This window comes from Trachurus japonicus, chromosome 3 (genome assembly GCF_045865225.1).
Source record: "Trachurus japonicus isolate A0001 chromosome 3, Traja_1.0".
NCBI lineage: Eukaryota > Metazoa > Chordata > Actinopteri > Carangiformes > Carangidae > Trachurus > Trachurus japonicus.
Genome location: NC_140909.1, coordinates 6,846,920 through 6,859,102, shown reverse-complemented (window position 1 = coordinate 6,859,102; position 12,183 = coordinate 6,846,920). Strand labels below are relative to the sequence as shown.

The window sequence follows — 12,183 nt, the reverse complement described above, 5'->3', positions numbered from 1 at the left end:
CTTAAGTGCTTTATTTTAACCCTCAGATCCTGTTGGCACATTTTTTGTACCATCTGATTTTTAATTTGGCTGTCATTTTGGCTGTGATCATGCTATAATGTTCGTAGGTTGCAGAGAGGTGGCTTTTGCAAGGTACACCATGCTCATGTAAAACCAGAACCAGTCCCAGAAGCTCCAGGCCCGGAGAACCAGAGAGGGGGCCCTGCCAGAGCGCTCCCCGAGAATGGTGCATCGCCGCCCGGGTAAAATACGTGAGGGAGAGGGCTGGATGATTTGACGCTTTTTTCAAAACTCCGATCTAAAATATCAGATTATACCACTTTCCCTTGGTCGATTGAGGTCCAGTAAAAAGTATGATGGTCTTTTAACTCTCCTCTAGCCATGTGTGTATTATGATGTCATGTTTTTTACACAGAAAGTCACGTGATCATGCCTTTTAGCCGACATGTCACAAAACGGTAAAACGGTCAAATGAAAAAAAAGCTCCAGCAAACTATAAGTAAACAAATCAATGTTGGCCCTATTCAAAGGCAGACATATATGACTGTTCTCATAATAGTTGGAGTAAATAAAATTATTTTTAAAATGTTTATTTTATTGCAGTTTTTCAACATTTTTATGACGAATATTAGCGGTCCCTCACTAAAACAGGCCATGAAAGGGTTAAATTATAAAAAATATTGATGAAATTACACATCTTTCATTAGAAGACAACTAACCCTAAGCAACAAAAAAAAAATTATTGTAATACCTATTTTTACTTTGACGTGGTGTGTGTTTGAAAAAAGGGACATTTTTTGTCCCCAACAGGAGAACGTTAGTGATTTTTAACAGGATCTTACCAAATCAGGTTTATAAACAAGACAAGAATGAGACATTTAAAAAAAGGTAGAAAGTACTTTGGTTTTTATCTTAATCTGATGAACAAATGATGTATAAATATTTTCACTGTAAATTATTCCATCACCATCATGTTCAATACAGATGAAGTAAACCAAAGTATCACAACAGCTTGGCTTTAGAAAAATGTAAAAAGATATAAGCATTAAATTACCGTTCATTTCATTGTAGTGTACTCTGAAGAAGAAAAAAAATCAACATCTTTTTAAAATATTTACAGCAAACATGACCCTGATGAGTATGACATTATTCAACAAATCAAATCGACCTTTTCTGGAAAAATGTTGTTCATATAGTTTCACACCATAAAAGTCAAACTCTTTGCAAATAACCGGACCAGTGTGTGTGTGTGTGTGTGTGTGTGTGTGTGTGTGTGTGTATTGATCTGAGCTTCCGTTGAAGAATAAAGCTGCACAATAATAGTTCATATCAGTACTGATGACACACTGAATGTATATCATATGCCTTTACAGCACAAAATATACAAAATACTTTATATAACAATGTTTTTTTTTAAAAATAAGATAGCACCATCATACTGAGGACCTGCGGCGTTGCAGTGTAAGAGGCTCAACTTATCTTTATCATTGCACAGTGACAGTTTGTGTCCGGCTGAGCTGTTCGGCTGCACCGTCATACCTCTGACCTGTGCAGGACGTCCTGTTTGCTCTGCTGTGGACACACTGAGTCATGGAGCAAAAAGAAAATGCAAATGCAAATAAAACTTTATAATAAACCCACACAATCTTAACGGTCAAGTATGATGTTCACTATTGTAACACTGACTCATCCAAACCTCACAATCCCCAGCAGTGAATGAAATGGCTCTGAAATGCAAACATCGTCATCATCATCATGGGTAAAAACAACTCAATATTCTTTTAGCACAGTAAAATAAACAGCAGGTTGATACAGTTTAAAACCATCGTCATTCAGGGCTGCTAAAGCTAAAGCTCTGAAATAGTTTGCACTCACCAGGGTTCCCACTCTTTTCTTGAAATCATTTGACTTTTCCAGGACTTTTTCAGCGGCTACAGTCTGACAGACATGTTATTATACATCCTCTGTCCCGTTCATGCTTTGGAGAAGTGTTCTTCTTTTCGACAGTTGTACCTTATTTTGTACATTTTTGTTTCTATGTTTCTTCCTCTCTCAGCCAAGATGTGCAGTCTATGGCTCTAGGAGGTTATGCAATAATCTCTTACAGTTACATGCTTAGAAACACAAACATGGGGTCCAATACTGGAAACACTCATCAACTCAAAGTCTCTTCTTTTCTCACTAGGCACTTTTTTTTTTTAGAAAATAAATCCTTAGTGAGGTCTGAAAACGGCAAATAGAGCTCTGGTAGCTGATGTAATAAATAATTTTCCAGGACAACTGAAGCTTTTCCAGGACATTTGACTTTTTTTTCTCATTTTCCATGTATTTTCCATGACTGGAAAATTGGTCAACCATTTTCCAGGTTTTCCAGGTTTTCCAGGACAAGTGGGAACCCTGACTCGCTCGTGTTCAGACCGTCTGAAACAGTTTGTCCCCTCTACAGCACCAGGATGTCTCCCGTGCAGCGCTCGCAGCAGTTAAACGTGATGTTCTCGTAGCGGGTGTAAGGGTGAAACCTGCCGATGCTTTTCTTGCTGCTGAGGAAACTGGACGAGGCGGAGGAGTCGCCGAGCGGAGGGTCCGTGTTGTTTTCTGAACAGGAAATTGGATCCAAACTCTTCAACACCTGGGGCAGACGAAAAAAAAGAAAAAAGAAAACACATCTGTGAACTTGAACTTGGATTTCTTGTCAAACATTACACTGCATGCACAATTATTAGTGAGTATTTTGACCTCATCATCATTTCTATACATATTTTCCAACTTTAAGCTATAGCTATATAAACCTGGTGTACATGACTATTAGGCAACTTTTTTTTATCTGGGACAAAATGGGCCAAAAGAAAAAAAGAAATTGAACAGACTCTGAAAAGTCAACAATTGTAAAATGCCTTTCAGATGGATGCAGCACTCTTAAAAGTAGCTAAATTATTGGGGCATGATCACCGAAAAGTCATATGTTTTGTTGCAAATAGTCGACAGGGTCACAAGGAATGTTTGGAGAAAAAGAAAAATACGCAAATTAACGGCTAAAGTTTTGAAAATAATTACATATACATGAAGCTACCAGGAACCCTCTCATTATAAAAAAAAATACACATCACCTCACTACTTAAATCCAACAAACATTCAAGTTTATATCGCTTGAAGTTGGAAAACATGTATAAAAAGGATGATGAGGTCAAAATACAGAGAATGAGACAATCGAAGGACACACACATCCTACAGACAATTAAAACTAGGTGCTGGACCACAATGAGGAATGAATCAAAAATAGTCTGCACACTAGAATATGATAATATCGCACCTACATCTCTCTTATATATTGCTGTGGATCCTTTGTAAATCCTTTGTTATTCTCTGTCACTATTTTTTAGAGTAGCAGAGGTGCCTCTTTAGATAGATAGATATTTTAGATAGATATATTATATTAATAAGATATATTTTCTTCATGATATTTGCATCTCATGACAGTTTACACCTGATGTTTTTAGTAATATTCAAGTTGTTTTGATATTTTCTAGGGCTGGGATGATATGCTTTTCTCCCGATTCGATTCTTCTACGATTTTTTGGATGGCGATTCGATTTAAATTGCGATTCTATGATACCGCCGATTCTCTCGATTTTTAGTCTTTAGCATTTTTAACATTTATCTGCACACAAATACTGTAGGAGCCTATACATTAACATACTCCATTATAAAGTGAACTTAAACCCTTTTCAAAACCTGGACTCTCTGTATGTAAAAAAGGCTAACAAATGCACATTGCACAATATTAAAAAAAAATTCAAAAAAAAAAAAAGAAATTTCAAAAAAAAAAAAAAATTCAAAGATTTTTGAAAAAAAAATCGATTTAAAAATCGTCAAAAAGGACATCGCAATATTTATGTGGATCGACTTTTTCTCCCACCCCTAATATTTTCACAAGTGGATTATGTGATTGTTATACTGTATGTATTGTACTGTGCAGGCTTTGTAGCTTTGTTGATCATGTATATATTTTTTTAAATATATTTTTGTCACTAGTTTTTGATATTGACACGTATGTCATCACAAGGCCCCTCCAGCAGGTGTATCTCTGCAGCAGCTTCACATCTGATGAAGCCCGGGACAAAACGTCACATGTGGTGATATTCATATTAAATATTCGGGAGCATATTCTAGTGTGCGGACTCTATTTTTCTGTTTTTGACTGTGTGTGTGATCATTGTACATGGATGTGGAGTTTGTACCTTCTCAGCCATCTTCTCAGCCGGTGTGCTGCAGAGCTGCTCAGCTGTCGTGCTGCTGCTCTTCACTGCAGTGTTGTTGTTGCTGCTGCTGCTGCTGCTGGTGTTGGTGTTGGTGTTGCCCAGCAGGTGACCGTTGATGGCGTCGGCTAGCTTGAGATTGGCTGCTGCCAGCTCCCGTGTGCTGAGGGGCTGTGCACTGGGGTAGTAGGTCTGCTGCCTGCCCCACTGCAGAGACACCAGCAGCTGTTCCAGAGATCTGACCACACAGGAGAAAAGAAACATCAGCACATGGACTCAGGGTCTCTGCAGGTTTCACCAGCTCAAATTTAAGACTTTTTAAGACCATTATGGATGAAATTTAAGACCTATATCATGACAAATAAAAAACGTACAAAAGAAATGCGGAGTCACAAAATTAGAAATTGATTGCAATATATAAGTTGCGTGTTAGGCTTGTAGTACTGTTTGTAGTTGGAAATACATTCAATAAAGCGCAATGAAGTGTCGCAGGAGCATTTTATTGAGCATTTGCGGTAGCGAGGGCTCTACCATAACATTTTTCCCAAGGAGCACCCCTAAAGTGAACTATTTGGGGGCACAAAAAGAAATTGGGGAGTGAAATTAAAAATGTTTATGTAACACATTGTTTATTTAATTCACTGGCAACCAACAGGCAGATGGCTTTAAGCCTTGAATAATGTTAAGGGTCAAACCTGAGTGACCCATTTTTACATTGGAGAGCAGTAAAAACACCAACACTTCACCTTTGGCCTGAAATGTGATGACTTCTAATGTGACCCAGAATAGACAAACATGGAAATATTTCAACTTCTTTAATGAACAGACACGAGCCACAACCTGTTCTGTATTATGAGCTCAAAATGTAATGTTCATCAGGCTTTCCACCTATCTGATTGGCTATATCGGATCAGCCGATATTTTGCATTAAAACATATTTTGCACCGTGTTTGTTTTGCTTTAAACAAACACAAAATGAGATAATTAACAGAACGTTACGAGTTGTTTTAGAGGTAAATTCATGCAAAACCGCTGATGCGCGTTGCGTTCAGGGACAGTTTTTCAGCAAGCAGTCTCTGCATTTCCCTCTAAAACAACTCTGTGTGGTAACGTTGTGTTATTATCTCATAGCGTGGTGAATGTGCAGGTCACAACTTGTCCACCAGAGCGTTTTGGAGTTGTTGGATTGTGTATTTGATGAGTTTGATGAGGGAAACCAAGAAATCCCATTAGCCTCCGTAGTGTAGCTCTGAGCAGCTCACTGCTCTGCTCCGCTGTTCTCAAAATAGCTTGCACCGACAATTAAAGGTAACGAACCCACTGCTATGACTATAGGGATTATGGCAATGGGCCAATTTGCCAAAATGTTGAACTGTCCCTTGAAGAATACTTTTGTTGATAAACAATACTTAAGTATATACAGTAAATAAACAAGTTATTTAAATTGACATGTTGCTCCTAGATCATGATTATCAGTCATCAGTTTATTTAAACTCACTAATCGATTATCAGCCTCAAAAATCCTGATCGTGTGAAGCCCAGTGTTCACCGTCGCCTCTTCTCCATTTTTAATACTCAAGCTCATCTGTCGCTATGGGAGGAATTTGTTTTACCAGCAGGAAATATTCTTTGACAGTTGCCTAATAAAGTCAAGGGTCTTTAATTCATAGGGCGAGTGGTTTTGTTACCTGTGAGTGAGCACCATGTCCCCAGAAAACTCTTCTCTTTCCAACAGCAGGTCCTGAATTGCACCTTGTGCCTCTCTGGTCTGTCTCTGCAGAGCTGCTCTGGCGTTCGTCAGTTCCTCCGCCATGACCCTGAAGAGACAATATTCACATTCAGGGTATATACAGGAATCTTGAAGTTAATTTGAATACCTTTTTAAGACTTTTTCAAGACCTTCTCAATATTTTTTAACACCTCACCGCCACTTCAAGCTGTAACCATTTACATCAGTGACACTTTTAATGTAACAGTTTTAGTTGTGTGTGATAAAGACTATAGACCACTATGATACAACAGAATTCAAAATAGGCTGGGATAATAAATCAAAGGCAAATTTTATCAAAAAACAAAACAAAAAAACATTGCTCCACTCTCAAAAAACAAAAACAACAATTCTTCTTTTCTTTTTTATGTACCGGTTCATCTTTGGTTTTTAATAAAATGAATAAATTCACACACTTTTACAATGTTTTTTAGGACTCAAACTCTTGGACAGCTAATTCAGAAAAAATACCTTCAAAATGTAAGACTTTATAAAGTCGTGAAAAGACTTTTTAATACTTTTTAAGGGTCTTAATTTTCCCAAAATTGATTTATCACCTTTTAATACTTTTCAAGACCCCTGACATTGAATCAAGTCTTCATCCATTCATCCAGAGTTATAACATTGATACCCCCTCACCGTACACATAAAGCGATTATGAAATGACAGGAGCAAGTGGTGCTTTCCAATAAAACCCATCCATCCCATCCCTTTTTTTCTTTCTTTCCAACCATTTCTATTTGTCCCTCAGTTACTTTGTCCGTTTCATACCTGCTGGCGAGGAACTTGCTCCTCCAAACGTCACACTGGATGCTCATTCGCTCCAGCTGCTCCGCGGTGTGAGCCAGACTGCGGCCCAGAGCCTCGTTCTCCAGGATCAGCTGGTTCTTCTCCCGCGCCAGACGCTCAAAGTGATACTGGAGGTCATCGCCCACCGACGCCACCAGCAGCTTCTTCAGCTCCCGGTTCACCTGGAGCGGATAAACAATGACAAGTTCATTTCACAGCTGATGGAGACAGACACACATGAGGAAATAAAGTGTTTCTTTTCAAAACAAACAAAAGAACAGTGGTGTTATCTCATGGACAATGAAAGAGCAGGATTACTGCGTATGTTTGGACTGAAACGGGAAAAAAAGCTAAACCTAAACTACTCTGTAACCATAACTCCTGCACTTTATTTGTCAAATATTTTGTATTTCAATGTTTGTTTTTGTTATTGTTATCTATCTGGCTTTATTCACCATGAAGTGTGCTGCTGCCTTTCTTGGCCAGGTCACCCTTATGAAAGAAGTCTTGATCTCAATGGGTCAATCTGGTTAAATAAAAAAAGTAAATAAATAATGTCTCATATAGAGGAAAGTTCAGCTATTAGAGATTCTTCTACTTGTGACAAGGAAAATGATTACACTGTCCTGGCTTAAACCTCTACCTCCCAACCTTCAACAATGGTGAGAGAGACTAAAGAAACTTTATTTTATGGAAAAGAAAACTGCAAAACTTAAAGAGACCCCGAGGAGTTTGCTTTTGGTTATAAAAGAGTCTCATATTAATGTGGATGAATCTACGTTACCCACTTGTTAATGGGTCCATTTTCAATAAATATCGTTTTGTTATTATAGTTATTTTGATATTATTATTTAGTGGTCGACTCGCCCAGCATTTCCTACTTTCGGTTTCCCGGATGCTGCCCGGCGGGTCATGGGCATAACGCCGCCGGATCGCTAGTTGGCATCGTTTATGGTCGGAAATACGACGGTATATGATCGTCTTCGAACCTCTGACTTTAATTCTTGATCAATGAAAACATTCTTGGCAAATGTTTTCGCTTTCGTCCGTCTTGCGGCGGTTCAAGGCAACTGCACAGCTAAGACGCTGAGGAACCAGCACAAGCTGGCTGAACCGATGGCAAAGACCAGCAGGCTAAGAAACTCAACCCTGCACACTGCAGTCAGGTTATACAATAGTGGCTACAAATGATAGCTAACTGTCTTTGCTCACTGCCCTGAAATATTTCTCTTTTAACTCTGAAATTATTTGTTTGTTTGTATGTAGCTTCTTTTTAAATGTTTTTGTAAAGTTCTGCAGTTTTTCAGTGGAGCCCTGGCTCCACTGCAAGCATGAATTAAATAAAATCAATCAATCAAAAAGAATTTCACCGTACGCGCGGAGGCTCATGGGAAATGTAGTGTGAAAACACTTTCCGAAACTCCTCGTAGTCCCTTTAAGGACTTGACTTTATTGACTTGTTTTTGGTTTTGTGGGCCCCAGTCATCTCCCCAGACAGATGAAATGGTAACAGCTTGTCGTGAGAAGTTTTTTTTTTGTGGAGATCTCCTGTCCAATGTATTTTCTTCGTTTTGTGGGATGTCCATTTGTGAAGTAGATGTTGAACCGGGTTTGTATGTTTGCTGAGACACCAACTGTTCCTTGGTTGTTGTGTTTTGTATTTAGTGTGTTGTCTTGTTTTGTTTTTTTATATGCAAAAGTTTCATATCTAACCAAAGCTGAACTCACCTCTGTTTGCACACGGAGCTGGTTGGAGAGGCCTTCCTTATCCTGCAGCAGCCGGCGCTCTGAGTTCTGCAGCTTCTCCAGCTGAATCCTCCAGTCCTCCACCAGAGGCAGCGGGGGCGAGTGTTGCTCCTCCGCCTGCTGCTCTCCTCTCTCCTCGGCGGCTCCGACCACGCGGCTGCTCCGGCTGATCGCTGCTCGTGGGACGACGATCCTCACGGCCTCCACCTCCGTGCAGTTCTCGCGGCTCACTTTGCCCAGGTGCAGCACGCCCAGGGGCCGAGGGGCCGGAGGAGGCGGAGCAGCAGCAGGGTGGGCCGACTCTGGGCTGCGTTTAGCCGACTCTGGGCTGCGTTTCGGACTCGCCACCTTCAGGAGGGGAACTGCGGACGGACTCGGTGGCCGTGTGTCCGTGTTTACCTCCAGGATGGCTCTGGGCTTTTCAGTTTCCATGCCATCGCCGGCGCCTCGGACGGGCACTCTGGCAGAAGCTGTAGGGAAGTGAATGAGATCCAGTTGTGAACATGTGAGATGACCGAAACCTAATCACAGTGCAATACGGCAAATTGAATGTATGGTGGTTGTGTGTTTTGTTTTATTTAACTATTAGATAGATAGATAGATAGATAGATAGATAGATAGATAGATAGATAGATAGAATGAAAGAAAGAGACAAAGAGAGAGGGGTAGAAAGAAAATAAGAGGTGGATGGATGGATAGAGAGAAAGAAAGAAAGAAAGAAAGAAAGAAAGAAAGAAAGAAAGAAAGAAAGAGAGACAGAAAGAGAGAGGGGGAGATGATAGATATAAAGAGGTAGAGATAGAGAGATAAGGGTAGAAAGAAAGAAAGACAGAGAGACGGGGTAGATAGATAGATAGATAGATAGATAGATAGATAGATAGATAGATAGATAGATAGATAGATAGATAGATAGATAGATAGATAGATAGATAGATAGATAGATAGATAGATAGATAGATAGAATGAAAGAAAGAAAGAGACAAAGAGAGAGGGGTAGAAAGAAAATAAGAGGTGGATGGATGGATAGAGAGAACGAAAGAAAGACAGAAAGAGAGAGGGGGAGATGATAGATATAAAGAGGTAGAGATAGAGAGATAAGGGTAGAAAGAAAGAATGAAAGACAGAGACGGGGTAGATAGATAGATAGATAGATAGATAGATAGATAGATAGATAGATAGATAGATAGATAGATAGATAGATAGATAGATAGATAGATAGATAGATAGAATGAAAGAAAGAGACAAAGAGAGAGGGGTAGAAAGAAAATAAGAGGTGGATGGATGGATAGAGAGAACGAAAGAAAGACAGAAAGAGAGAGGGGGAGATGATAGATATAAAGAGGTAGAGATAGAGAGATAAGAGTAGATAGATAGATAGATAGATAGATAGATAGATAGATAGATAGATAGATAGATAGATAGATAGATAGATAGATAGATAGATAGATAGATAGATAGATAGATAGATAGATACAAAGAGAGAGGGGTAGAAAGAAAATAAGAGGTGGATGGATGGATAGAGAGAAAGAAAGAAAGAAAGACAGAAAGAGAGAGGGGGAGATGATAGATATAAAGAGGTAGAGATAGAGAGATAAGGGTAGAAAGAAAGAATGAAAGACAGAGACGGGGTAGATAGATAGATAGATAGATAGATAGATAGATAGATAGATAGATAGATAGATAGATAGATAGATAGATAGATAGATAGATAGAAAGAGACGAAGAGAGATAGATAGAAAGAGACGAAGAGAGAGGGGTAGAAAGAAAGAAAGAGGTGGATGGATAGAGAGAAAGAAAGAAAGAAAGACAGAAAGAGACAGAGAGAGGGGGATGATAGATAGAAAGAGGTAGAGATAGAGAGATAAGGGTAGAAAGAAAGAAAGAAAGAAAGACAGAAAGAGACAGAGAGAGGGGGATGATAGATAGAAAGAGGTAGAGATAGAGAGATAAGGGTAGAAAGAAAGAAAGAAAGAAAGACAGAGAGACGGGGTAGATAGATAGATAGATAGATAGATAGATAGATAGATAGATAGATAGATAGATAGATAGATAGATAGATAGATAGATAGATAGATAGATAGATACTTTATTAATCCCAGAAGGTTAAATTCAAGTGTCTCTCGCTCATCCAGACAGTTAAAACAGTTGAAACACAGACCAGTGCATACAATAAATAGCCTAGTGTGCAGTGTAAGAGCACGTATAAATGTGGAAGTGGAGCTATAGAATAAAATCACAGTGTAAGTGCATGATAAGAATTGTATAAAAAATAAAAGACTGGATAAAAAACTATACATAAAATAAATAACAACTAATAAAACAGATCAGTAAAAATTACTGCACAGGTTCTAGTCAGTAGCAGGAGCACAAGCCATTAGCTGAGGACTCTTAACATTATTTATTCTAGACATTTTTTTTTTCAAGCTCATCTACAGTCTCTTTTTTATTTATCTTGATGGTTGCACTGTCTGGTTTGGCATTTTAAATTTCATTGTACATGTGACAATGACAATAAAGGATATTCTTTTCTATTCTATTCTGTGTTGAACCTCAAAATATGCAAATAATGATAATGACAGTGGGATTTTAGTGGGGTTTTGTGCCAAACAAACATGTTCCTTTACATTTGGAGAACATGATTTATAGGCCAGGGTGTTTCTGCAGCACTACAACACTTTTGGTGGCAACAATGTGACACATTTTGCCCTCGTCTGATATGATAAATCAATAATCAAAACAGTCGTTAATTACTTTTCTGTGGTCGAACTAATCAGATAAACACAGCAGCTCAAGATCTCAAGACCTAAATGCATTATTCTCAGTCTAAAGAGGCAAACTCTACAAGATGGATATGAAGAAACCAGTCTCCTGATTATTAATCTACAGATAAGTCAAATTTGATGTGATATTATAAATAAACTGTGAACGAAACAGTGAAAAGGTCTCTTGTGTCTTGAATAAAACAGAAAACAATGCATATACCTCTCACAACAGCAGTCATGGTGGTTGTGTGTCGTTAGCTGTAAAAGGAGTCTCTGTGGTTTCAATGAAACCCGGTGCGAGTCGACTCTTCTTCTTCCTGTGTCGATAAACAAAAAGAGAAAGTATTTTGTTATTGTTATTATTTTATAGCACTTGTTTTGATTTGTTTTGTTTGAATCAGCGGTTCAGAGAGAGGCCGCTAGTCAAAGGTCGGAGTTAATCGCCGCTGCAGTGAGATAATAACGGTGGCCTTTCGCCGGGCGGTTCGCTAGTTGTAACGTAAACAGAAAGTTTAATGACAACCCAGTTTACGGCAACATAACACAACTACGGCGACTTTTATCAACAAACTGGGATTTATCCAAACTATTAAGTAACGTACCGGGCGATTGTGGGTCCAACTCCCTCGATTAAATCCCTGTTAACGACAGAAAAGCTGTTTATTTTGTCACCGGATGCAGTTGGCTTCTTGTGACGAAGTGGAAAAATATTTGTGATGTCCTGAGTTTCGTCTCTCAGGCACAACTTCCGGTCTGAAGCAAGGAGCTCATTGTTGCTCTAATTGTGGCTCGAAATTACAAATAAAACATCTAACTGTGACTTTTGTAGTGTTTATAATATTAATTTTAGGAAGTTAATTTT

The 12,183-nt window shown here is 38.8% G+C and overlaps 1 protein-coding gene across 1 annotated transcript; it reads right to left on the bottom strand.

Moving 5' to 3' along the window:
- Positions 1 to 2,391: 2,391 nt before the first annotated feature.
- Positions 2,392 to 11,631, bottom strand: blzf1 (basic leucine zipper nuclear factor 1). The gene is made up of 6 exons (XM_085806030.1): positions 11,542 to 11,631; positions 8,542 to 9,029; positions 6,796 to 6,995; positions 5,945 to 6,073; positions 4,239 to 4,494; positions 2,392 to 2,629 (listed from the first exon to the last, which is right to left on the bottom strand). Exons 1-6 carry the CDS (start codon positions 11,558 to 11,560, stop codon positions 2,441 to 2,443), a joined length of 1,281 nt encoding a protein of 426 aa, XP_085662156.1. The 5' UTR covers positions 11,561 to 11,631; the 3' UTR covers positions 2,392 to 2,440.
- Positions 11,632 to 12,183: the final 552 nt, after the last annotated feature.